This window comes from Ictalurus furcatus, chromosome 26 (assembly GCF_023375685.1).
Source record: "Ictalurus furcatus strain D&B chromosome 26, Billie_1.0, whole genome shotgun sequence".
Lineage (NCBI taxonomy): Eukaryota > Metazoa > Chordata > Actinopteri > Siluriformes > Ictaluridae > Ictalurus > Ictalurus furcatus.
Window position 1 is genome coordinate 8,701,965 of NC_071280.1, and position 26,102 is coordinate 8,728,066.

The window sequence follows — 26,102 nt, forward strand, 5'->3', positions numbered from 1 at the left end:
GAGCCATAATCAGTACATATATGTAATGACTTTTGAGCATTTAATTGAATTGATTTTGGAAACCAAACATAAAATATATCTTATATATTATTTTACTTGCAGGATTAGCCTGCACAATATAACATGAGTTCTATATTTTAGAGTGTTTCTAGCTGTACAGCCATGCTGAGGTTGTTATGAGTTGTGATGCATGCATGTGACCACAGGGCGTAACCAGTAAACCTTGCACTTGGTCTTGTGTACTTTTTCTCTTTGCCTTTCAATCTCGAGTTAGCCTGGTCTCTGTTTCCGAAAGTACTTCAGAAAGTATTTCTGACACCCAAATGCTTTCAGTTGTAGATGTCAGTGACAGGTAACTATGCAGCTTAAATTAAAATAGTGTCGTCCCCCCCCCCCAAAAAAAAACAAAAACAAAACAAAACAAAAAACAATAGCTCTACCATGATACCAAGATAATACCATAGTACACACCTCACATTTGCTGGGTTGATTTTTATATCACTATAATTTTATTGTCATATTGTCATATGAGTACTGAAATGATTTGCAGGTGGATAATATTTTATTTTATTTTATTTATGTAATAAAACAAACAACACTTGCAGGATTTGCATATATATACATTATATATATATATACACACACACACACATACACACACACACACACACACACATATATATATATATATATATATATATATATATATATATATATATATATATATATACACACACACACACACACACACACACACACATTTACTACTAAGAATATTCATACAGTTAAAAATCTGTGGTTTATATCAGAAGATGGCAACTTCCGGCTTCAGTCACACCAGCCTTTATTTTCTTTTATAAACCACAGATATGTATAAATAACTTTATTATCACGTCGTGCATTCATTTTCTCGGGAATATTCTCACAATTTGAGTGCAGCAGAAATACTCACACTGTTCCTAATATTTACACGGAGCTGCAGTGTATACTTTAGACGATATTTTCCACCCACCTGTATTCGGACAAACTCTTACTCCTGGGTTAGGACTTACCTAACGGCAGGCGCAGCTTAGCAGTACCCAGCGTTCTGCGCTATGATTGGCTTGTAGCGCATCTCCTCAGCAGTCAGCCAATCATAGCGCAAGAGGGCGGGGTTTACGGAATACCGGTAGGAGGAAATATTGCCTAGCACATCCAGAACTTTCTAGACGTAAAGCACGAGAACAGACAGGCGGGCTAATGGCAAGCGATAAGTGCGTGCTTCTGAAACTATAATGGTTTGTGTTAAAAAAAAAAAATAAATAAAATGCTTTAAAGGCCTGTTAGTGAAATAAATATTTTCTCGTTGCAGGAGTTTTACTGACCGCTTCATAGACGCGGACCCAACGCGAGCTCTTGAGGTAATGATAGAAGCTAACTGCTAGCTTTGGGGTGTTATTATTATAATTAGCTAACTCACTTAACAGTCCTGCAAACCCCTGACATCTACACATTCAACATGTGCTCACTGATAACAAACCCTGACGCTAATTTACTTTCTACGTAGCATAGTTTTGTTTTGTTTGTTTTTTTTAGCTACCTAGCTAGCTAAGCTAATATGAATAATATGAAAAGCTAAGTTAGTTTAGCACAACAGTGTAATAGATGATTACCATGGTAGTATGCTGTGTGTTTTAACACCCAACTGATTTCTGTAGTGAATTGATTGTAAGTGTAAAGCCTCTGTAATGTGAGAACAGCTTTATCTGCGTGAAGAGGCTGTCTATCTTCTGTACCCAGGGCAGTATTTACCTCCTGTTTGTTTACCTCCATCAGCATAACATCTGTATGAATGAATGATCACGGCTTGGAAAGCAATAATCTTCACCAAATAACAGTTCTAGGCGATTTAGCGCTTAACTACTGTGGATTCTTCATCTTCAGCTGTCTAACAGAGGCCCACAGCTTTTGTGCCAGAATAGATCGGTATATTAAACTATCAGTGATAACCTCTATATCTGGATTAGAACCACAGTCCTAGCTAAAGAGAACCAGCCCCACAGCACCATGCTGCCGCCACCATGTTTCACTGGGTTTTACCACTTTGCCATACCAGTTATCCTGCACAGGGTCGTGGGGCACGCGCCTATCCCACCGAACTGAGGGCTCAAAATGAGAGACACCCTGGATGCGGTGCCAACCCATTGCAGGCCACAATCATACACACGTTCACACAACCATTCACACACTATGGGCGATTTGAAAATTCAAATCAGCCTGCAATGCACGTCTTTGGACTGGGGGAAGAAACCGGAGTACCCATTCAGTATGGGCCAGTACTTTCCATATAATCCAGCACCTCTTCACCAAACAATGATTCTAGATGATTTTGCGGTTATCTACAACACCAATCCCAAAAAAGTAGGGATGCTGTGTAAATAAATGGAAATAAAAACAGAATGCAGTGATTTTTCAAATCTCATAAACCCATATGTTATTCACAATAAAATGTAGAAAACATATCAAATGTTTAAACTGAGTAAATGTACCATTTTAAGGCAAAAATAGGGTAATTTTGAATTTGATGGCCACATCACGTCCCAAAAGAGTTGGGACTTGGGCAACAAAAGGCCGGGTAAGTGTTACTTACTTTCTTATTTTATATACATTTTACACAACGTCCCAACTCTTCTGAATTGGGGTTATACCATGGCTTAGCTCTGGAATATTCCATGTACAGCACTGCTTCGTGGAGCTCACGTGGTCAGTGTGGTGCTGTTTTAATATTGGAAACTGCTGTAACAGTAAGCACTGGTTTCACTAATAACTATCTTGTACTACTAATTGGTCAAAGACACCTACATTGTACTTGCCATGTTATTTTTTTCATGTGCCTTGTATATACATACATATGCCCTCCATTTCTTATTTTGTTGCTTTAAGGTTATTTTATTTTCTTCCACCACCTCAACGTTGTTATTCTCGATTCTGATTGATCAGAAAGAATGCAATACTTTGGGGGAGTGCTGTAGTAGGAGAATAATCCACTATAAGGTGGTGTGATGCGCAATTTCCAAAAACAGCACGTCCTAAAGTTTTTTTTTTTCTTCAGTGATTTGCCTCTGATTGTGACTTTCCATTTTACTTTTAAACTAACTACACATTGTGCTTTTTAATCATTTATAGTTACTTATTATTTAATGTTCTAGAACATCAGCGAAAACAAACTAGCACCGGTTGTCACTTATTATACCACAGCATGGTTGGATTCTCGAATCTGATTGGTCAGGAGGTCCGCGTTATTTTCGCGTGACAGCACGGCTCGGACTCTAGCGTGAACTATAGGTTAATATTAATGTGCTCGTTCGAACGCATTATTGTTTCTATAGTAACGGCTCATACACAGGGTCTTGTACAGCAGACACTCCACATAATCTAAGACTAATACTGAACAGGTTTAAAAAGTGTGGGGTTGTTTAACAAAGTAAAATATATAATCTAGTCATTGATGTTGTGACCTTTTATATTATGAGACATTTATTTAACATTTATGGAAGGAGGCTGTGTTGTAAACTCTTTGTAACAGTCACAGTGCTTTGCAGAGTTTATCAGCATAGGAAAGTCTTCAATTTATGCGTACTACTTTCTCTGTAAAATGTTGAGATGTGCTTTTTGAGAGAGAGCGAGCGAGCAAGAGATTTGTTCAAGTGGAGAAAGCAAAAAGGAGATGCGGGTGAGGGGATGACTTTTATGTAATATAAGTGAGAACAGGAACTAACTTGCCTCTCGGACATTCCACAACATTAAATCAAACTATAAACCGTTAAAACGCACAACATGTGGTTCATTAATAAACATTGTAATTGTTGGTAAATCACTGTGTTTTAAGCAGAATAACACACTCCAGATCATGCGCTTATATGAAAAGAATATGCAGAGCAGGAAATCAGTCACTTACTGAAAAGTTTTAAGGAAAAAACTGCTCTCAAATTCTTTTTCAGAGTATCGGGTTGTGCTTAATTGCCATTAACAATAATGACAATTGATCATTGACTACGTTTACATGGACAGCAGTAATCTAATTATTGACCTTACTCTGAGTAAGATAATAATGTGATTAAGGTGTTTACATGAGTCGCTTTTAGAATACTCCTGTCATGTTCCCGTGTTACATGTTATAGAACATAATTAGATTAACAGCCCGCGTCATTACGTCACCGCGCCCCGACGTCCCTCCAGAATTTCACGTATCAACGTAGAGTTGGTCTTCGTTATGGTACCGTATACAGTTTTTGGTGTTTTTATTTAATTTTTTTACGAACGCTTTAAGTGCAGTTAATTATTTGTCGTGCTGTACGTGTTAATAGACAACTGCTTGAAGCCGTGTGCTGCGTCTCAAACCGCGTACTTACTGTCTATATAGTAGCCGAGATGCATGTATTTTTCCCCACTACAGGACTATAATAGGCAAGTATGCGGTGTGGGACGCAGCCGAACTCTCTTGTTCGCCGTAAAATGTTGAGCGCTGCCGTGTGAGATCGTGTCCTGTTGCAAAATGCGGTGAAAACTCCCACACGACGTTAATAATGTGATTAAGGTGTTTACATGTCTGTAATACACGTCCATAATGTGACTAAAACAGGAATACTCCACCTGTCTTAATTCGATTAGAGCTTAATTCGAGTATGACCTTAATTAGATTAAGCTAAGTAAAAATTGCTGTTTACATGGTAGTTTCTTAATCAAAGTATGGTCTTAATTGGTTTAAGAGTAGATTATTGTCCATGTAAACGCAGCTATTTATTGTTAATATTTATATACATGTGGTTGAAATCTTTTTTTTTTCTTTTTGGGAGACTCGAAGCATTGGTGAGTCATTTTGTTTTAACAACTTTACATTTTTAGGCTTTAGGAATGGGCATGAGTAGTTACTGTGGTACTGTTCGTCTTAGTGAAACTGATTATAGCTATAGGCTGCTGCAACACACACACACACACACACACACACACACACACACTCTTAGTATATCACCGGTATGTTTTATTCTCGTATAACCCTACGGAGTGTCATGTGTTATTCCTTACTTAGATAACACATGGTTAAAAAGTAGGATGTGACGTTCATTAATAAATTTTATATTGTAATCATTGTTGTGGTATAAGAGGAATAAAACACTTCGGAACATGGTGTTATGGGGGGGAAAAACTTCAGGGTGGTCACTAATTCTGATGTAACTCTGCTTCATTCCAGGCCACATCACACTACCCTGTCGTTGATTATTTTCCTATAACGACATGCCCTGTCGTGTTTTGTTCAGTCCCTCCAGGATTATTGTGATCGCAGAAATTAACGCAAAATCAAGCAAACTCCGCAATGTTCGAAGGAGTTTGCAATGATTTTTTTTTTCTTCGAAATTACATATTTGCATCACATGATGCGCTTTCAGCCAAAGTCCTCTTCGATTCACGTTCATCGAACACGAGTACAGCTAAACGGCCTCATTTACCACCAGATCCCACTGTGAAAGGCCGGGCAAAAGTATTTTGTGTAATTGCATTTTCACTAATTCAAGTAGTTTTCTGCAACAAAAGCACACAAAACTCCGCAAGTTGCATTGCAAATTTTGGGGGGGACACCAAAAACGCAAAAAAACACTCCCCGAAATCCTGTACAGATTGTTTATTCTTTAATTGAATCCTTGTCTTGTTTTGTATGTTCTTTCTGCTGTAACACTCCTGTGTCTTTCCTCAGTGTCTCTGTCTTCCTATCTACCTGTCTGTCCAATATTCCCTCTTCTTCTTCTTCTTCTTCTCCTTCTTCTTCTCCTTCTTCTTGCCATATTAGCCTCTGCATTATTGATATCTCAGAAGCCTGCCAAATGGAAATGTGTAATTTACCAAAATACATTTTTTATTTGCTCTGTGAGCATTCTGAAACAAGTTTTCTGTGGGTGTTTTGATTAAAATGCTGCATTGGCGTGTCAAAAAAAAAAAAAAAAACGCAATATAGGCCTATTGCCTGATATATCACAGTTTTAGTGTGTACTAATATAATTGCAGTGTGCTATTTTAGGCCATATCATGCAGGCCTACTATTTATCTGTCTGTCTAAACTTTTGAATGACAGTGAGTGAGTTAAATCATACTATTAACACAACTACAGGCTTACAAAACTAGCAAATTAAACCATTAATAACATTTCTTATTGTAGCAGCACCTGATCATTTATCATGTTTTCTTGTTTTTGTTAACAGGAGCTGAATGTGGCTTTAGGTGAGACGGCTAATAATGCAGAATGGCTGTGTCAGCGAGCATATGCGCACATCCTGCTCAAAGACTATAACAGTAAGTGTGTGTGTGTGTGTGTGTGTGTATCTTTTCATTATTATGTGGCTGTTTTATCGGTTCACTTATCTCATTCCTCCAGAATGACAGTAGGAGCTTCAAAGAGTTTTGAGTTGTTTTTTTTTTAAACCACGATGTGTGTTTGTCATCTTGTCTGTCCATTTATGGTTTGTGTGAAGGGTTGTCACAGTACCACAAAGTTGACTTTAATACTGACACTGATGATGGTATTGTAATGCCTCATTTCATGGTCAAAAGAAAAATGCTTGAAACCAACTTTGATCACACTGTCCATCACACTGTTTGTGTTTTACTTCTGTTGCTTGTTTTTAGGAATTCACATATGTAACTTAAAAAAAATAAGTCATGTGCTTACATGCTTACCAGGTTTACATTCTCACTGTGCTTTTTCTTGCGTTACTCTAGTGGTTATGTACCCAAACAACTGTTGAAGTATCCTTCCGTAGACTGGAGAGTAGATCTGTGTCGTCCTTTTTATGCTTGGGTTGAATGAGGGGAAGCACTTCTAATATTCAGGATGACAGCTGTGAAATATAACTAGCTTCTTGACTATGTCTAGATATGCTCCAAAAAGGAGTGAATCCACCACGCTCCCACAGTTGCATCAGAAAAAGGCACACTAAGACCGGCTTCTGCTGTATAACGATTCAGTATCTCTACACAGTATTACTCTGCCACAATATCCAATGATGTTTACTCCTATTATATTATATTATATCATATCATATTATATAGACCAGTATATTTTATGTTACCAGCCAACCTTTTAAACATTTTTGTGTAGGACCTCTACAGGGTAACATTGGAATGAACTAGTAAGAGTTATTGTTTAAAAACACACCAAAAGAGCAGTCTTTTTCCACCTTATAAAAACGAGAGATGAAGCTGGAATGATTTGCAGAGTTTTATTTAATTTTTTTTTTGAACTCTCTGATATTACTTGACACTGCCTGGAAGCCACGCCCTCTTTTTCCATCTCACATGTCGACTGTTGACCCAGGGCTCCGACACTTTCTGTAAATGGAGAATGTTTTGAGTTCATTAATATGAAATAAAATCTACCGATATTTGCTCGACTTGGCTAACAATCGGCAAGTTTATATTTAACATCGGTTAACTATCTATCTATTAGGGATTCCACTAAAAACATATTTGAAAATGGACAAAAATGTCACTTTCAGTTGGCCGAAAGAGGGGAAAAGGTGACGATTTTGACCTTAAAAGATTACAATGAAGTGTCAGTTTTAACACGAGTACAATAAACGGTGAAGTTAAAGTGATTAAGTGAGATTAGGATTGATTGATTTTATTTATGTATTTATTTATTTATGCCCATCATGCATCAGTCAGTGCTCAGACATGTTCAAACCCTTTGAGCAGCAGAATAACAGAAAATGTTGGCCATGTGGACATCAGACAACAGATTAGTAACAGGATTTTATCTGAAATTTATACTGTTTATTGAGCATTACAGTGGAATAGCCTAAAAATCCACCATCCAAAATTGAGTTTTTGCAATTGCTGCTGCGAGAAACCTGCACAGCTGATAATGTTATTACACCATCCTGTATGCTCGTTTAACCCTGAACGGGTAGAAATTCTCATTATCCTATTTTTTCTTAGTCTATCTGGATGTTTTTTTTTATTAAATTTTGTGGGTTTTTTTTTTTAAAGTGATAACTCACAAGCAGGGAAAAACAATATTGTACAAGCATACTGTAAATACTTCTGTAGCACCCCTTGTGACACGGTCACAATTCAGATCGTGCTTGTGATGGTGTATCTATTACACTGTGACACCGTTTAAAAAGCTAGAATGAATGAAATGGACCTTGTGTCAAAGTGTACTTATGTGGATTATGTGTTTTGCCATTCACCATTTTGTAGTCCTTTGTCACTGCATGTTGTACCTTGTCTTGGTTTGATAAAGTAACTGTGATCCCGCCAATTGTTGCCTTTTCCACCGCCAAGTGATCTGTGTTATACTTCACGCTGTATCTAGTTACCGTTCTTGCCCAGGCGCCATGCGACCCAAGCCGCGATATACAGATGGATCTAAAAATAGTGCGGACCACTGATTAGTCTAATGCAGTCCAATTAGTCAAATTGGCTGGTAGCACAACAGGTGGTGTGATTTGGAAGCATGTGCACATCATGTTACTGCAATGCATGAGACCACATTTGCTTTTGCAAAAGGTGCTAGGAAATAGGGTTTATTTTCTTCTTCCAACTTGAACGTACTTAGAAGGAAAAAACACACTAATAGCTCGGCTACGGACCTGCTTGTCCAAGGCTATCGGGCTACTGACATGTACACCCCTGATATTATTTGTATTTTATTTGCATATTCATTTAGGAGCAGTTGATGACGCTAAAAAAGCCCAGCAGCTTCAGCCTGGTATGTCACTTGCATTCCTGAGAACAGGGTGAGTTCCTACACAACATTATCACCCAATACTTTACGACTGTTTGTTAAAAACTGAATACCGATTGGTCAGTAACAGGCAGTTTTCAGTTGTAAACATTATTGTGTTCCACTCAGACTTTTAACATTGTAATTCCATTTTCATTTCAGACAAATTGTGATCTATTATTCACTTACATTTAAATACGAATTGGCATGTAATGTTCTATTGCCACATGCAGAAAGAACAGTAGCACTCCTATGCATTCATATGGCCTAAACAGCTAGAAGCTATGTACTCTGTTGTTGCAGGCTTGTTGGCCTGCTATAGTAACTTGATTATGTTTCATTAAATCTGCTCATATTTTATGTTTTCAGAATTGCAGAATATCATCTTGACAACATCAGTGCTGCACACCAGGCTTTCACAGCTGGAAAAGGACTTGAAGGTGAGTCAGTTTATGCTTGAAGGCAGCCAAAATACATTGTCAGTCACGATTATGGTATTGTGGTGCTGAATACATTTCGAATAGAAATTGTAATAAGAGTACGTTTAAGGTAGAGGTGTGGCCGGGACTGGTTTTAGTCCTGCTCCCGCAATAATTATTTGTATGGTGGAGGAATTACGTTTTCAGGTTGTGTGTCTGTCTGAGATTCTTATTACACTGTTGAATGGATCCAAACGGGGTCAAGGTCAACTGTCTGAAATGGTTTTTCTTCAAGAGCTTCCTTTCTGTTTGAAGTATATACAGACTAGTAACATGAAGGACAAGACTTGTTGATGGCGGAGGTATTCCTGTCATTTGTTTTATACCTGCCCTCAGTATTTATTTATTTATTTAGTTAGTTAGTTAGTTAGTTATTTTTTTTTAATGAACTTAGTGGGTTCTCTTACCCAAAATATAAAAACCCGCCATGTCCTGTACACTCCCGTGTTAAGCAGTGTGGCCGTTTTTCCTCATGCAAGCTTCATATCTGACAATCTGCATGAAAGTAACATCTGTCTCCACTTTCTAATTTCTGTATGTTTGTTCCAATGAACACCTATAGTTTATATTTTTCACAGGTGCTAATGAAGACTTTCAAACATGGATCAAGTGTTGTGAAGAGAAAATGGCAAGTAAGTTTAGACTTATTAATTATTGGATTTCAGACATCTTAGACACTGATTTTGCTATACAATGCATCTGGGTTGTTTCCTCATTTTCGTGTATGTTTAATATTCTTATTATTATTACTAGTATAAGTATAAAAACGAACGCAGAGTTTAGCTCCACCGGCTAGTCTGACCATTTTCCTTGAAAAGCAACATATGAGGCAGCAGGGTTGAGTAAAACCTTGTGTATTTTTTTTTATATAAAACCTGTGTATATAACTTGTGTATATACACTGGAACACGTACACTGAAATGACACGTCTACAGTACACAGGACTACATAAAGTGCAAATTTACACAGTGTTTGACGAGTGCAAAATATTCAATAAATACACAGGACAGTGCATGTTAACTAGACAGGATAACAGGACAGTGTTGAATGGGGAAAAACCAGTGTAAACATTTGCCTGTAAACTACTGATTGTGGAGAGAAGTACAGTAGCAGTATCAAGTGAAAAGTTATAAGTTTCCCATACCAGCATTATAAAGTGCAGGTAATCATTGGTGGCTGTGTGATGGTGTGGTGTTCGGAAGGGTTTGACTAGTCCAGGTAAATGTTGGGAGATAGCAGTGTGTAGAGTTTTCCAACTGCATTAGGGAAGAAGCTGTAGTGGAGACTGGAGGTGGTGGTGGCACCTTGGAACCTCTGGTACTTCTTACCCGATTACAGGAGTATGCTAGCGTCCTTGCAGATGCTGCGTTTGTTCTAAGAATCGCACCAATGGTAGGTAGAGTGACTGAGACCCCAATGATCTCCTGAGCTGTTATTACTATTGGCTGTAGGGCGTGACTATGCAGTTCCATACCATTCAGTGAGACAGCTAGTCAGGATGCTCTTTATTAACAATGAACTAAGCTGGAGAAGGTAGTGTGATGCTCTGGGCGCACCTTGCCACACTGCAAAATTGTCCAGGAATGGTTTGAGAAACATGACAACGAGGTAAAGGCTCCAAATTCCCCCAGATCTCAATCCGATTGAGCATCTATGGCATGTGCTGGACAAACGAGACCGATCCATGGAGCCCCACCTCACAGCTTACAGGACTTAAAGGATCTGCTGCTAAACTTTTGGTGCCAGATCCCACAGTACACCTTCAGAGATCTTGTGGAGTCCGTACCTTCACGAAGCAGAACTGTTTTGGCAGCACAAGGGGGAACTACACAATATTAAGCAGGTGGTTTTAATGTTGTGGCTGATCTGTGTATATTTTTTTGAAACAGGAAATCAGAGGGGGAATTTATAGTAGTGTTCAAGAAGCACTGAAACTGCTGCTTATATTCTAGAAACTCAGCTGTAGCTTAGCAAACCGGCTAAATAATGTAGCCAGGAGTGTTTAGAACTTGTTTTTAACTGTGTAGTATTTTCACTGCAAATTTGCCCTTTGTGACTTTGTTGTATTTATCATGGAGCAGAGCTTACCAGCCACAGTGCCTCAGATTGCCATTGGGCCGTGGCTCATTTATTCGCTTGTAGCAGTTTTTTTCCTTCCTTTGGGCAGTCCTCATGAGGCTGTGAGGGCTTTGGGCTTCCTGAGGATTGAACACGAGGCAGTGAAATAAAAAAAGCAACGGTCTGGAAAAAAAAAACCCTTCTGGACAAGTTAGAAACACACTGACATGCATCAATATCTTAAAATTCTTGCTTGCTTGCTATGTCATACACTCATTAGCTGTGTGCATACTAGCTGAGCATCATAGCGAATAGACCATCAGTCAAGGCAGCCTGTGCTGTTTTTTGGAGTAAGGTCAGAGATATTTGAGCTAAGATCAAGATTTTGGAGGAGGAAAGATCAGACCCAGAACTCCAACCATCTTTTTAACACAAAAGGGAATAGCTTGTGGAAAACTGCATGAGCAAAACTACACAAATAATCTATATTGGATGTTAACTAGCTGCTGCTGTAAAGTTTGTTGAGCATTTGTTTGGACACACATTGGATGAGTGCACCAAAAGAATTTTTCTAGCATCATTTTTCTCAGAAATTATAAAATCTCAAATTAAAATATGAACATTTACAAAACTTTTTTTTTGTCATGGGTGTCACTGGTTCAATCCTGAGCTTGAGTGAATGTCTGTGTGAAGTAGAGCTGTAACAACTAATCGATAAAATCGATAATAATCGATTATGAAAGTCCTTGTCAACGAATCTCATTATCGATTAGTCGGTCTGCGCGGGGTGCGTTTACTCATTACATTACTTCTATTCCGAAAACACGCATCGGAGAGTAAATACTAAAGTTGTGTCCCATATGATGCAGTATGTACTCTACCGTCTAGTGTATGCATTTTAGAAAGGTAATATCGTCTGAAAAGGAACATGAGCGGGTTGTTTAATAACCGGAAGTATTAGCCATTTCCCAGTCGACGGCGCATGTCATACGCACGAAATATGACGCCGCTAACTTTAGCCTAATACCCAGAGTCACCGACAATGACTTTCTTCAGTTTACTGTTTGTCAACGTTACCTTTTATAAAAAGTAATGCATAAATATTATTATATAATATAAACTTTATTATTATATGCATTATTTTTATGGATGCACAAAAAGCACAGAATTAAACTACAGTGCTAAATGAATAATATATATTCTGGTGTGTGTGTTGTGTTCTTTTCACTCTTGTATAATTGGACAAACAGTTGTGTAAAGTTTGTCTTAGGATTATATTTGTAACACTTGGTTTGTGGATTTTATTTTAAATAAACAAAAAATGGTGCTGAAAGTTTGCCCCACCCCCTCCGATTAATCGAAAAAAAATAATGGGCCAACTATTCGGTTATGAAAATAATCGTTAGTTGCAGCCCTTGTGTGAAGTTTCTCTCTATGTTCTCCTTGTATATTTGCGGGTTTCCTGCAGATTCTCCAGTTTCATTCCACCGGCCTTCGCTAAATTGTTCTTCGGTGTGAATGAGTATGATGGCAAGTCCACCTTAACTCTGCCCAGAATAAAGCAGTTAATATCGATGGATAATTGAACGAGGAGGGCCCATATACTGTATGCCTGTATCAAATCACTTCTTTGATTTCATGAGCACTATTTTAATGATGATTATATTGTAGAAATGCAATATCTTTTTTTTTTTTTCTTCCCTGAGATGCAGTTGAAACAGACAACTGAAATTTGTCAATTGACAACTGAAAATGGATTTGCTTTCAGTGCGCGTTGTCTTTTTTTCTAATTGATTTAAACAAGGGTTTTTCCAATATTCTTATTTTTCAAAGGCTATAAACATCACAAACTTGTCTTTTGCTATATAGTAGAAATGCTACACTGCTCATCATGCAACAAATCTTTATCTCTTTACTAAAATATATTTATAAATATAAACTCTGAAATATCTTCAGAATTTGATGGTTGTCCTTCATTTCCAGTGCCATGTGTTTTGTTCAGATATGCTACTCATGATTAATTGCAATTATCTTTCCTTTTTTTTCTTTTTTTTGCACAGTGATCTAATGTACTTAACCCTGATATTCAGATATTTTTTAAAGCCTTGTAGATCTCTGAGAGCAGGATTGAACACAGCTGGCAAATAAACAGAATAAATATTAGTATGGATTCAGTGGCTGCTGTATCGTAATGACCCTTAGTTAAACGTGCATGTCAAAAGTGAGCTTATTGACCCAAGATCTCCATTAGCAGTTCGCTCACTCGCTCACTCGTACAATATTCCAAACAGGGGCTATTCTTAGACCCAGCATGCTGAAATGAATGCCCGAGGGTAACAAATAACTGTTAATGCACTGATGTACATGATAAACAACCCTGTTGAACTTGCCACCAGCAGAAGCTTGTGTGTGTGTGTTTAGAATAACACTGTGCAGTGCATGCTGGGAGCAGCATGGTTGTTTTTAAAAAGCAGCATCGCTCTTTGGCTCTTTTAGATGATTTAAGACTCGAGCAGCATGCTGTCCTTTGGCTGTCACTGTCAGTTCTCATGCAAAGTTCTCAAGTTATATTTCTAAGGGTTGAATTAGAAACTGTCACAAAAACCATTTGTTATTTAGCACTTTATCCTTTGCAGTAAGTTTTTACGGCGTGGAGTGTCTAGACTGATCAAGGCCGTCTTCCTCACTTCTGTATTGAAATGATGCTTTATTGTAGTGTTAGTCCTTTTATATTGTAAAGGACATTTACCATCTGTCTGCATTTATTTATTTATTTATTTTCTTTTTAACCCCCCCCTGGCAGCTTTTGGCTCTTCCACATAGAACAGAAATAGAGAGAACTCAAACCTAGAGATTTTTTTTCCTTCTCTTCGTATCTCTCCCCCTATTTTCCCCCTTCTTTTGAAATGCGACCTCATTTTAAGTGCCATTAATGCGCCGTCGGATGCTCGCGAGCTCCATCTCATACTGTTTATGAAAATCTTCAATAATTTATGAGACATAACAGCTTAATACTGGGGGAAAAAAGACCTCTTAGGCTCATATTTGCTTCCATAAAATTCACTTGGATTGGTAAACAGCTCTCAAACTATAGAATTATATCTAGTGAGTAAATATTTTAAAGTCTAAAGTTTGTTATAAAGAGACAGGTTATGCCTTAAAATTGTGAGTGAACTCTGTGGGCAAACTAGACCCAAAAATTTACATGAGTCTCTTTTACGTTCTGTGTTTCTAATTGTGTATGTACTTTAGTTCATCAAGCATAAGATATGGGAAATAGTTCTGGTTGAATACAGTATTTATTTGCATTCAGATGCAGTATGATGTGCCAGATGATGGAAGTTTTTATTTAGCATAAGTCATAAACTGACAGTTTACCTTACTGATGCTTTGTTCTTTCTGCTTCCGTGTAACAGCACAAGACCAAAATGGAACCTCAAATTTGGTATGCATTTAATTTTTTTTAAGCTGTCCCCATGTAAATACTACCTCCATTAATATTGCATCAGAGGCAAATGAATTACCCGAACATCAAAACTTAAATGACCTTAACAAAGAGATTGCAATTTATTTTATTTTTTTTAATCAGGGTTATGTCCATCATGGTGTCAGCTTTCAATTACTCACATTCTGCCCAGTAAATGGGAGAAAGTTCTTTTTTTGTTATGTGTTGAAAGCATGATCATGTTTTCTAATATGAATAGCAAACGAGTGTAGTATGAGCCCTCTGTACATGCAAATATAGCTTCCAGACATTTTTTTTTCCCCCCTCCCTAGGGAAATTGTCTGTATATTTGCCTATATATATTATTTTCCCCAGTTGGGGGCACTGTTGCTCCCTTTAAAGGAAACAACTCCAGGAGACATTAGATACAGCAGGTTATAAATGTTGTAGCTATTTTCTGGTGTATTTTAATTGATCTGTGACTTGTTTGTCTTTCCCTTTGGTTCGTGTGGAACGCACACATGCCTCAACATCAGCAGCAAACTGCAACTCCACATGTCAAGTAAGTGCAAGAGAATTACTGACTGATGCGTTGTAATACCACATAATGCTCTGTAACAGCTTGAACCACAGTCCCAGTGTCGAGTGAATATTTTGTGTGAGCTTTGAATAAATGGCTGTTGTGATCATTTGGCTATTATATTGGTACTATAACTGTAGTCGTTAGTATTAGGTTGCTCAACTTTCCTTCTTGTCCCCTCAGACGTGACTGGTACCAGACAGAATCTCAAGTTACTGTCACACTAATGGTCAAAAATGTCAAGAAGGAAGAAGTTCACATCACATTTAAGGAGAAGGAGGTAACAACTAAGTTCTTTCTAAGCTTTGCTTTAACAAGAGGTATTCAGTCATCAGATAACCTTTGAAGTACAATAACGTCATTACTGTTAATAGTGATACTGAAGTAGTATCATTATCTTTTCCAGGTTTTTTTTCCCCTAATAATGAAGTTTAGATGTTTTCGAAGTGCAAGATTTAATCTAATCATTTTTACTAAAGCACAGATGTTCAGTCTATTATTTTGAATTACAGAAAGTTGAACAGGCATATCACATGTTTTCACAGTCGCTAACATGCCACCTTACACAGCGATAAACAACTGCTCATGTCCTTTTACAAAGCGATCAGATTAAAAGAGAGACGAGTGGGAGGGGGGGTCTCTACAGGGCCCCTCTTTCTCTTCCTCCGTTTATCTTATCCCTTTCTCCCCAATAAAAAGGAAAAATCAAAGTTTCACCCGTTGTTTGATGTGGATCCTATAAATTAATTACGGATAATGTGAGTATAGTGTAATAATTTGGTTGCAAACGAGTTGGAGACTAGATAAAATATGAATGCGGTGCTATCAGGGGAACCTGCCTGCGGGCTGTTTTCGCGGCTCCCGCCGGGATATACCAGCAGTCTGCGCGGCATTAATGAGGAGGTCTTGCCAGCTCAAAGCATCATCCTCTAAAGCACACAAACTCCGAATATGTGTGGGGAGTGGAGGATGAGGAGAGAAAGAGAGTAGAAGAGAGGAGAGGAGGCGTGATCGGGAGACTTGGAGTTGAAGCAAGCCTCAAAGCTAAGCCTTAGGAGAAGTTTCAAGGCTGGGGGCTTCCATCTCATCCTGCTTTGTTTCCAATGTGTGATGCACTCCAGGGCATCAAACATACCCCCTGGCTTCTCCCTCACCACACCTGCAGCGATGCCTTAGTACAACAAAGTTTTGTTCATCTACATATTTTTTCAGAACTGTAATCTAATCGACAATAGAATCTCTGGTTAGCAAAGGACTGTTAATATTTTTTATGGGTTGGCTGGAATTAACCACATTCACGTTCATATTAAGTTCTCAGCCTGCCTTGTTTCTGTTAGAATACTAATTTTCACGTTATTGACCCGCATCAGCTAACTAATGTATTTAAACTCTACACGATGTAGACCGGCCTGACAAAATGAAACCAAAATGTGACCTTTGTTGTTTTTTTTTTGTTTTTTTTTTTTGTTGTTTTTGTTTTTTTGCCCTCCACAGTTGAAAGCAATGCTGAAACTTCCATCTGGTGAGGATTACTGCCTAAATATCCACCTTCTACACCCTGTGGTTCCTGAGCAGAGCACATACAAGATCTTCTCCACCAAGGTACATCATAAACCTTTTTCATTTTTCGATATAAAATATAAAATTTATTATAGTGTTAGACTGTAAATTTCGGCTAAACAATGGAATTCTGAAATGTAGAGCTGCAACAACATATCAGTATTATTGATAAAGTATAGTCAATCTTGTTATTCCATTTTATTAGTTGGCTTAGCAGTGCTTCCAATCAACGTCGCTTAATTGAAATCGGGGGGAAATGCAGATGGCGGATGCTGTAATGCAGCGTCATGAACTACGAGCCAAGTTATAAGATATAGCATGTCATTGTCTGCTTTTCTGCCAGTTCTGTTTTAAGTTTAGGGGATGAAGAGATGTGCAGTATTTTGAAATCCTTCGTCTAGCGTTCATTACCATGGCTGTAATACGACTAGGCCAGTGTTAGCCGTTGGCAGAAAACACAGTTGCTTGTGCATGCTGATGAGTAGGATTTCTCACAACTAATTTGGGAGGTCTGTAGCTGATGGCAGACAGAGATTTGTAAAGCTGTCCTCCCGAGTCTCTCTTTCATACCCGTGTACCGCAGTTAAATGAGAGAACATTGTGTAAGAACTTCTTTTTTATTGATTTATTTTGTAGAATCAGATGAGTAGGGGATTGCTGCAGTATTTTCCTTGTGGTATCCGTATTATGGACAACTCCTGTGTAATATCACTCCTGAGCACGCAGAGAGCTTGGGATTCTCCTAAAGCTGTGCATGTGCAATGTCACTTGTCCTGACTGCTCAGTAGCCTGAGCGTTTGGTTATATATTGGGTAAAACATCAAATGTTTCGAATACAATATCATGTAACGATGAATATAATTTACATAAAAGATCATATTTAATGTTAATTTGTGACAGACTAATAATTTTTCTTTGCTGGATTAATTGAACTCCGATTGATCCAATAATTAATTAATTAATTAATTAATTTAACGACCATAAAAAGAAACCGACCTACTTCCCGTTGATGTTCTCAAAACAGACATTTTCCATTTTAATGCATTTAATATGTACATTTTAGTGGTGTGAAGCATCTGAATGCTGTAACTATAGTTCATACTTCCGAATCCCACAGACTGCTGCGATACACACGTCGGCCGAGGTGCGATCTAGTTGACGGTAGAATCGGTGTGATCTATATGCTCCAGTCACGATTCGATTCAGGATACAGTTTGACTCAATTCACGATACGATTCCCAGGAAATTTTAGTGAAATTTAAATGAAGAAAAATGATGATTGAAAAGACTTCTTTATTTTCATATTTATTACTATTATTTTTATTTTTTTTAAACAAAATGTATTATAGGTTCACCATATCTTTAAAATACATAAATACATTTATATATTCCCCTGCAGTGTTTGTCCCCAGGCTTTAAAAGTTTAAAAGCTATAGAAGAGCTCTTTTTAACCATTCTAACGTGGTCATCTATCCGTATAACGAATACTTGCGTGTTGGTCGCTGCAATCCAGAGCTATCAGGCCATCTGTCACTTCACGAGTGCAAATGATTCCCAGTAACGGCACAGGCTCTCCACAAAAGAATGTGATGAAGTGACCAGCATGCTCACTACAAATTTTAACTCTGTGGGCTGCACAGATTAGAACCTCCGGTGTTCAAACAGTGACACCGCATGAGATATAATTAATTGAATGCGGAGATCACAAGTTAGCACAATGCAAATCATCACATTTTCGCATTGTGATGCATCGTGTCATAATGTATTGTTACTATTGGTGGGCGATATGGACTATATCACAAAATTTCCTGGTATTTATTTCGATAACGATGTCAGTGACGATATAAATATAGTACCGTTCACCACTGTGATAGCTGTGATTTTAAAATTTTCTGTAACCGAACCAGTTCCAGATTGTAGAGGTGCAGCAGCTCCTCGTTTAGCGATGAGCTCCTCCTCATTCACGTCCGCCTTCTGCCGTAATTGTTTTCGCTCTGCACGTGAGCTGCGAATGGGTTGCAGACCGTCGCACACAGAGATACCTCATTCACTAGGCTTTATCGTTATTATCGCGGGAACACTAATTCTTATTGTGGGGAGAAGTTCTACCGTTATATCGCAAACGATAAGATCCGTAATCGTTACAACGCTGTGGTAGAATGATTTTTGCTAGACAGGTAAATTAGCATCGCATGGGTGACAAACGATCTTGTCTGAATCAAGAACATTGAAACACTGACAAAACCTAGCAAAATCCAGCACAAAGCTGTTCTATAACTCTCCAGTGTACTACATGACAATGCTAGCCGAACTTACTTAATATCTTCAGTAATGGTAATATCCTGCATTTGCCAGTAGCTTACTGACTTTGCCATCTTGATTTGACGTCAGTTGTTTTTCTTTTGGTTTCCTAATCAGGGGTTGGAAATGACGAGTGGCTTTCCTTTAGTCTATATTAATTCACTAAACCAGCGAACCTACTCACTATATTTACTTACATTGTGCACTACCACTTTTTAGCCTAGCCTGTTTGTGGACAACCAAAACATGGGATTAGGCAGTGCATTTCAGCCTTTTTGCCTGGTGGGCTAGCTAATAAATTTAGGATTTGTCCACTGCTGTATCTTATTTATTCTATAATATGCCTCTTGTCAGTAGAAACACATTATTGATGGGTAATGTAACAGATTTCACTTATAAATGTCAGGCACGTGTGTGTGTGTGCGTTGTTGCCTGTGTAAACCAGTTTTAATAGATTTTTAGCTTGATTTATGACGAACGATTAAGTTAAAAGGTTTTTCAGTGTGGTCAGGCTCAAAACTTCCGTGTAGGTGCACATCTCCTTGCACTCTGTGCACTAACCTTGAACAAGAAATGCAAACGCTCGCTGTGAAATAGACACTTGGCATGCAGATAGACGCTCCTATATTCTATCCTATATTTTAGGAGAAGCCAAAATAACACTTGAAGGATGCTTGCTTCTAAAAATGGACAGTAACGTGGATAATGTGCTTTTCCAGGCGCACACTTGCACTCCAAAAAAAAATACATTGCAAAAATGTGTATATAGAGTTTGTACTACTTTTTTTTTTTTTCTTTTTGTAAACTAAATTAGCGACCGAAACCTTGATGGATATTTATTGTCCTTGTTTTGGACTTGGTATCAAACAGGCAGCCATTGTTGTTGACTAGCCTTTGAATTTCTAGCCTCTGTAGAACAAACACATTGCAAAGACTGGTAAATGGCAAGTAAATGATTGTTTTGGTGAGAGCGCACACACACACACGCTTGTTAAATATGTGTCTCTGAGAAATGCCCCATCAGATTCACCTCATTTCCACCCTGAACCTTGTGCCATGGCAACGGTGGAAAGCAGTGCATACCACAGATGCCTGTATAGGCTAGTGTAACAAGGGCCCTGTTTAAATGGGACGAAGAGCAGAGGGAGGTGCAAACCTCTCTCTCACACACACTCACTCTCTCTCTCTCTCTCTCTCTCTCTGTCTCTCACACACACACCGCTCGTGGACGCTGGACCTGAACCTTCACAAAGCCCCACTTGTCCATGGGTCTGCCTGGCCCCTCTGGAGCACCTGGTTTTAGCAAACATGCTGGCATGGTGCATTGCTCAGCACTAACCCACTATCATCAAACATGGCACATGCTGTGAATCCAAACCTTCTTTCCTCCTTCATTGTAATGCAGTTACACCAAAGCTGTTCAACTGCTCTAGATTTTTTGCCACACGGTTGCTTTTTCAGATCCTGTATTGTGTTCAGTGTTTTTATTTGAACACTTAAAACATGAACAGCAAGCAATCTCTAGTCTTTAAAAGTGCATGACTCTGTATATTCAAAATGCAGTTTGTGACTTGTGACCTTGAAATTTTCTATAGTTTTTTTTTTTCCTAGGTTTGCACTTGTGTAGATTTCAGTGCACCACCAGAGCCTGCAGACCAAACTGACTGACTCAGCTGCAGACTCGCGCAGTTGTCAGACCTCTAATGACTGACCCACACATCGTTATTTTTACAAGTCTGTTTGCTTAATGATGCGGTGTCCACAAATTAATTAGCTTGACTCAGGAAACCTTTTTGTTTCAGCAAACCGGCCTGATTAGCATATATACAATAAATGTTTAGAGCAGTACATGTAAGTGATTATTATTATTATTATAGTGACTATAATGTAAGTGTAAAATGTATTTATCGAAGGAATTTATAGGAATATATTATTCTCATGCTCTTGAATATCCCAGAAGCAATAAATATAAATTGCTGGGTATCTGCTTCAGTGTGCCTGACTTTGCTACCGATCAAGATTTTGTTGGCAGTGAACAGTAAATTATTTGCATTGTGTGTATCAGCTGTGTAATTAGTCCTTGATCTAAGTCAGTGGTTCTCTAGGGCTCAGGAACTTGAAAATGGATGGAAGCCCTAGGCTCTTGAAGCAAAAGCTTTTTTATTTTTTTATTTTTAATAAAGCGCCTTGGGGTCGGTTTTCACTTTCAGTCGAACATGATCTCAAATGAAATGTCAACATGGAATTCTGAGTTGGCAAATAGGATTTTTTTTTTTCGTCTGTGAAAAACAGCGTGCCTAAGGCATCTCAAGTAGGAGGTGAATTAGAATGTCAAAAGTTGGACTTTTGTACTTAATCTTGTTAATGCAAGCATTCTCTTAGTGCATGACATTTTTTCATGTGTTTTTATGCAAGTGTGTTTCTTCCCCCTCGGTGCTGTTTTCTTCACATACTTTAAATAAGTTGCGCTTACTTGACTGTCTTAACCCCTCAAAAGTCCATTTTCAGCTCTGTTTGTATAGCGCTTTTAACAATGGACATTGTCCCAAAGCAGCTTTACAGAAATATATCATTTCAGGATATAGATATAAAATGTGTGAATTTATCCCTAATGAGCGAGCCAGAGGTGACGGTGAGGAAAAACTCCCTGAGACGCTATGAGGAAGAAACCTTGAGAGGAGCCAGACTCGAAAGGAAACCCGTCCTCATCTGGGTGACACGAGAGAGTGGGATTTTATAAATAAATAAATCCCTTATACAAATGTGCTAATGTTACATGGTCAAATAGTGCGATTGTGTAACCAGGAAATTCATTACAGTTTTTACATGAAGACTGTTTTGTCGAACTTATTCATCAGTGAGAGGTGTCTGACCTTGCTTGCTATACCAGGATGACTAGGAACCAATTACCAACCACTTTAATGGACAGAATGGATGGATGAGGAAGGAATGGAAAGGCAAAGGGCATGATCTGAAGCACTGCTGTCGTTGCGAATCATTTCCCTTGCAAACAAATAATCAGATCCACCCCCTTTTAATTTCCAGGTCTGTCTCTGTTGGGTTATTTATTTATTTTTAATGAGATGTCTTAGAATCCACAGCTATACGTCAGTGTCTTGTACATTGACACTTTGTACCCCCCCAACCTCCTTTTGGATATTTTGGGTGGTGTGAGTTTAAGAAACTCAGGATATGTGACATGCCAGGGATGGCCGCCGGTTGCTCTAATGGCTGTGATGATGACAGGCAGGCGGTTTTTAGGTAGCATGGTGGGATTTTTTTTTATATTTTTTTCCTGCCACCCCTCAGGGTCCTAATGGCACTGTCAGGCAGCTTCGCTGATGCCCGTCAGGATTCTCAGCGGTTGTGCAGTGCCTGTCACCTCCCTTTACACCCAGCCCCAGCAGACATGGGAAGGAGATTAATGTTGCATACCCCAAGAAGGAGTGAAGGTGAAAAAAAAAAAAAAAATGAGCCAGTCTTCACAAGTCACCATCTATGGCAGTGCTGGTAACTGCTCAAAGCTGCAAAAAGCAGGAGAGGTGTAAAAATGTTCACCTGCTGTTCAGAGGGCAACCCCTCCCCCCTTTTCAATTTCTTTGTTTCACTGAGGATCCATCTTTGTTTTGTGCATTTTCTTTTCTTTTCTTTTTTGCTTCATACTTTCACACGTTCTTACTTGACTGTTTCACCATGCCAGAGGTTTTAATTTACAGCTTGATTGCCTCCCCCTAAATCACTATTTAAGACACTTTGATGCTCTAGCTGCACCATTGGAACCGATTTTAATTTAGTTCCATTTATATTTCTGTTCCTGGTCTTAAAGGATGCTTGGTGATAATGAAGCTCTGTTATAAGAGAATATATTGACCAAGCAATTTCAACTGGGAAATTGCTTAGAATAAAATAAGTGCTTATCAGAAGTTTGTCTTTTTTTTTTCTTTAAGCATTTTATGAATCCAAACAACTACCATACTCTAGCCTCCCCATTTCCGATTTCCAACTGTCTGCACCAAATGTCCAGCTAACCTTCATGAAAACATTCCCTATTATGTCTGCACACATGGTTTTCCACTCAGTATGCGTCTTGCTTTTGTAAGCTCATTGGCGATTTAGTGGTGCACAGCTCTGTTGTGCTCCACTGCTTCTGAGGAATGCGCTCCTATTAGAATGCCCATTGTGTCTGTGAAGGTTTACAGGTATCCCGATCATTTTACATGCCTAGGCAACAAGTCAAGGTGACTGGATTTGACAATGGCTCATTGTCTGTTTTTTGCTCTACCTCCCTCAGGTTGAGATAAAAATGAAGAAGACAGAAGGCATCCGGTGGGAGAAGCTGGAAGGCGAAAGCATCCTTCCAAACTTGAAGCACTTTTCTCCCTCTCCGAGTCAGTATCAAGAAGCACATATCTCCTCCTCAGAAATAAAGTCAGCCTGACAATTCCCCGCTCTCAATTTCTGCTTTTCTCTGTTATTCTGTTCTCATTTCAGACCAATACCCATCATCCTCCCACTACACCCGCAACTGGGACAAGTTGGTGGGTGATATTAAGGAGGAAGAGAAGACTGAGAAGCTCGAAGGAGATGCAGCACTGAACAAGCTGTTCCAGCAGATCTACTCTGATGGCTCAGATGAGGTCAAGAAGGCCATGAACAAGTCCTTTGTAAGTATTGGCTTGGAATACAAGCAACCTTTCATTGTTTTGCAGTAACATTCAAACATTATTAAGCATAAGGCGTTAGAACAACACTGTCTCGGTACACATCACAAACTATCCCGAATCTACAGCATGCTTAAGTTATACAAGATCTCTCAAGATTGCCAACATACGATTTAGGTTTATTTTCAGGACTTGACGAATCATAAATTCATTAACTAGCCCACTGAGCAACTGAAAGCTCCAATGCTTGTTTGTGTTGCCCAGAAACCTAATTAAGAAGGTTAAAAATTAGTAGCTAACGTGTTTTAACTCAGAAGGTTTGAACAGCTAGTTAGACTGGTTAGGAAGATGAGTGAGTACTGAAATTCACAGGGAATCCTGATCTAGCACTTTGAGTAATTGTGGGTTCTGTCATTGTATCACATGTAAAATATACTATAAGAATCTCACTAGTGTCTTAATTTTTGCTAGTCACAAAGGTGTGTTGTGCCACTGTTAGTTGTATGCTACAGTATTTGTTTTTAGTATTTCCACATGCCGGATGCTAAAACTAGTAATGTTTAACCTGCATGCAAATTAAACTTGTTTTTGTTAAGTTTATAGGAAGGTGTTTTTTTTTTTCTTCTTCTTCTTCTTTATTTGGTTTCTGGATGGAAAGGAAAGAGAGAAGGAAAACACTCTAGTTATAGGTTCAGCGAGCTGCTGATGCCGACTTGTCTGCTGGGCAACTAGGAATAAAAAATAAAAATAATAGACCTGACACAATCTGCTTGTTCTGTGCACTCAGCCTTGGTAAGGGTAAGACTTTCATAAAATGTAGGCCTCACCTTATTTTATTCATAATGAAAAATAAAACACAGACACATCCAAGTAATTTAACAATCCACTTAGGATCTACTTTTTCGTAAAAGGTAATATCTGAAAGGAATAAACGAACTTTCTCTCACTTAGAGTAGATCAGTTACCACCGGTCATGTCACTTCAAACAGTACCATTTGTTGTATCAGATTTTTTTTTTTTCCCCCATTTTAACTGCCGATTATTTTTCTTTCCATATTTACTCGTGTAGTGCTTAATCGTTTATAGAAGTACGTTATTTTACATTCTTGTAGCTGTTACACATTTCATTTAACTGTTTTGAGCCATTGCTGTTTTGTGTACCTAGTTCATTCTTCAAAAATATTGTCATCTTTCTCTAACTGGTGAGATGTGGAATGACGAGCTGAGAGACATTTGGTCCTCCAGACCAAAATATTTAAGATTTAAGATTAATATGATGAGTAGTTTTTTTTTATCTCTGGGGAAATATTGCTTAGCTTGCTCTAGGGGGGGGGGAAAGAAAATTCATTTTTATGCTCTGATTTTATCACTCTTTCTTTCTAACTTTATTTATGAAACATCCGTACGTTTTGTCTTCCAAAGAGTACACTGTGAGTCATGTTTCTTGTGACCGTCATCATATATTCCGCTGCATACACTTCCCGTGCTTGTCAAAGTAGCGATTTGTTTATTAATGTCGTTTTCTGAGAGTTTAATCACTCCTTAATCTTTACACAGATGGAATCAGGAGGCACAGTTCTCAGTACTAACTGGACAGACGTGGGCAAGCGGAAAGTAGATGTTAATCCCCCTGATGATATGGAATGGAAGCCGTATTGAAGGAACTTGGCATGATGATTTCAACATAACATACAGTTCCATAATCACCTCACAGCACTGGCCTTCCCTTCATTATGTGCACATTATGTCCTGTTCACATTCGGCCTGTCCTTCAGACCTAATTGCATAAATCTGGGACTAACAGTTGTGGTGAGCACTTGTTTATCGCTCATAATTATTCCCCCTCTACATTGAAGATTGATCAAGGATGAAAGTTCATCAGTGTCTCAGAACCACCTCCTGATGTTTTTAGATGTCTGCTACACCTGCAAGATTTCTTTACCCTTTTTTAATAGTCTGTGATGTGGAGACTGGCTGTCTGGAACATCTTGTCTTTGACATTATTCAACCTGCTCAAGTATCACTCGTCACTTGTCAAGTAGCCTTGCATCGGTATACATATTGGCCATTTTTACAATGTATTTCAGGGGTTGTGGTTTCCTTGAATGAATATTATTCAAACACATTGTAAATAAATTTTTCTCTGGGTCTGGAAATGGAAGTCCTCAATTTTTTCCATAATCAGAATGGTTTATTAAGCCTCGCACTGATAGAAAGTGTGTCTTCTGTCACACTTGGAATATGTAATGCAAAGCTTTCA

The 26,102-nt window shown here is 38.4% G+C and overlaps 1 protein-coding gene across 2 annotated transcripts; it reads left to right on the forward strand.

Annotated features, from left to right (window-relative positions):
• The first annotated feature begins 1,180 nt into the window (after positions 1 to 1,180).
• sugt1 (SGT1 homolog, MIS12 kinetochore complex assembly cochaperone) lies at positions 1,181 to 25,998 on the forward strand. Of its 2 annotated transcripts, none has more exons than XM_053615946.1 (13): positions 1,181 to 1,253; positions 1,352 to 1,400; positions 6,234 to 6,324; positions 8,702 to 8,771; positions 9,128 to 9,198; positions 9,816 to 9,869; positions 14,712 to 14,740; positions 15,277 to 15,302; positions 15,504 to 15,600; positions 16,815 to 16,922; positions 23,473 to 23,569; positions 23,673 to 23,845; positions 25,400 to 25,998. In XM_053615946.1, exons 1-13 carry the CDS (start codon positions 1,240 to 1,242, stop codon positions 25,499 to 25,501), a joined length of 981 nt encoding a protein of 326 aa, XP_053471921.1. In that variant the 5' UTR covers positions 1,181 to 1,239; the 3' UTR covers positions 25,502 to 25,998. The 2 variants fall into 2 exon arrangements, with proteins under 2 accessions (XP_053471921.1, XP_053471922.1); XM_053615947.1 differs by having other exon boundaries at positions 1,190 to 1,253; positions 15,280 to 15,302.
• The last annotated feature ends 104 nt before the right edge of the window (positions 25,999 to 26,102 follow it).

What these genes read in the sequence shown, in the direction of transcription:
- sugt1 (XM_053615946.1), top strand. An exon ending in CTTGCATTCCTGAGAACAGG is followed by an intron (nt 8,772 to 9,127) that starts GTGAGTTCCTAC and finishes TTATGTTTTCAG; the next exon opens with AATTGCAGAATATCATCTTG. An exon ending in ACTGCAACTCCACATGTCAA is followed by an intron (nt 15,303 to 15,503) that starts GTAAGTGCAAGA and finishes TTGTCCCCTCAG; the next exon opens with ACGTGACTGGTACCAGACAG.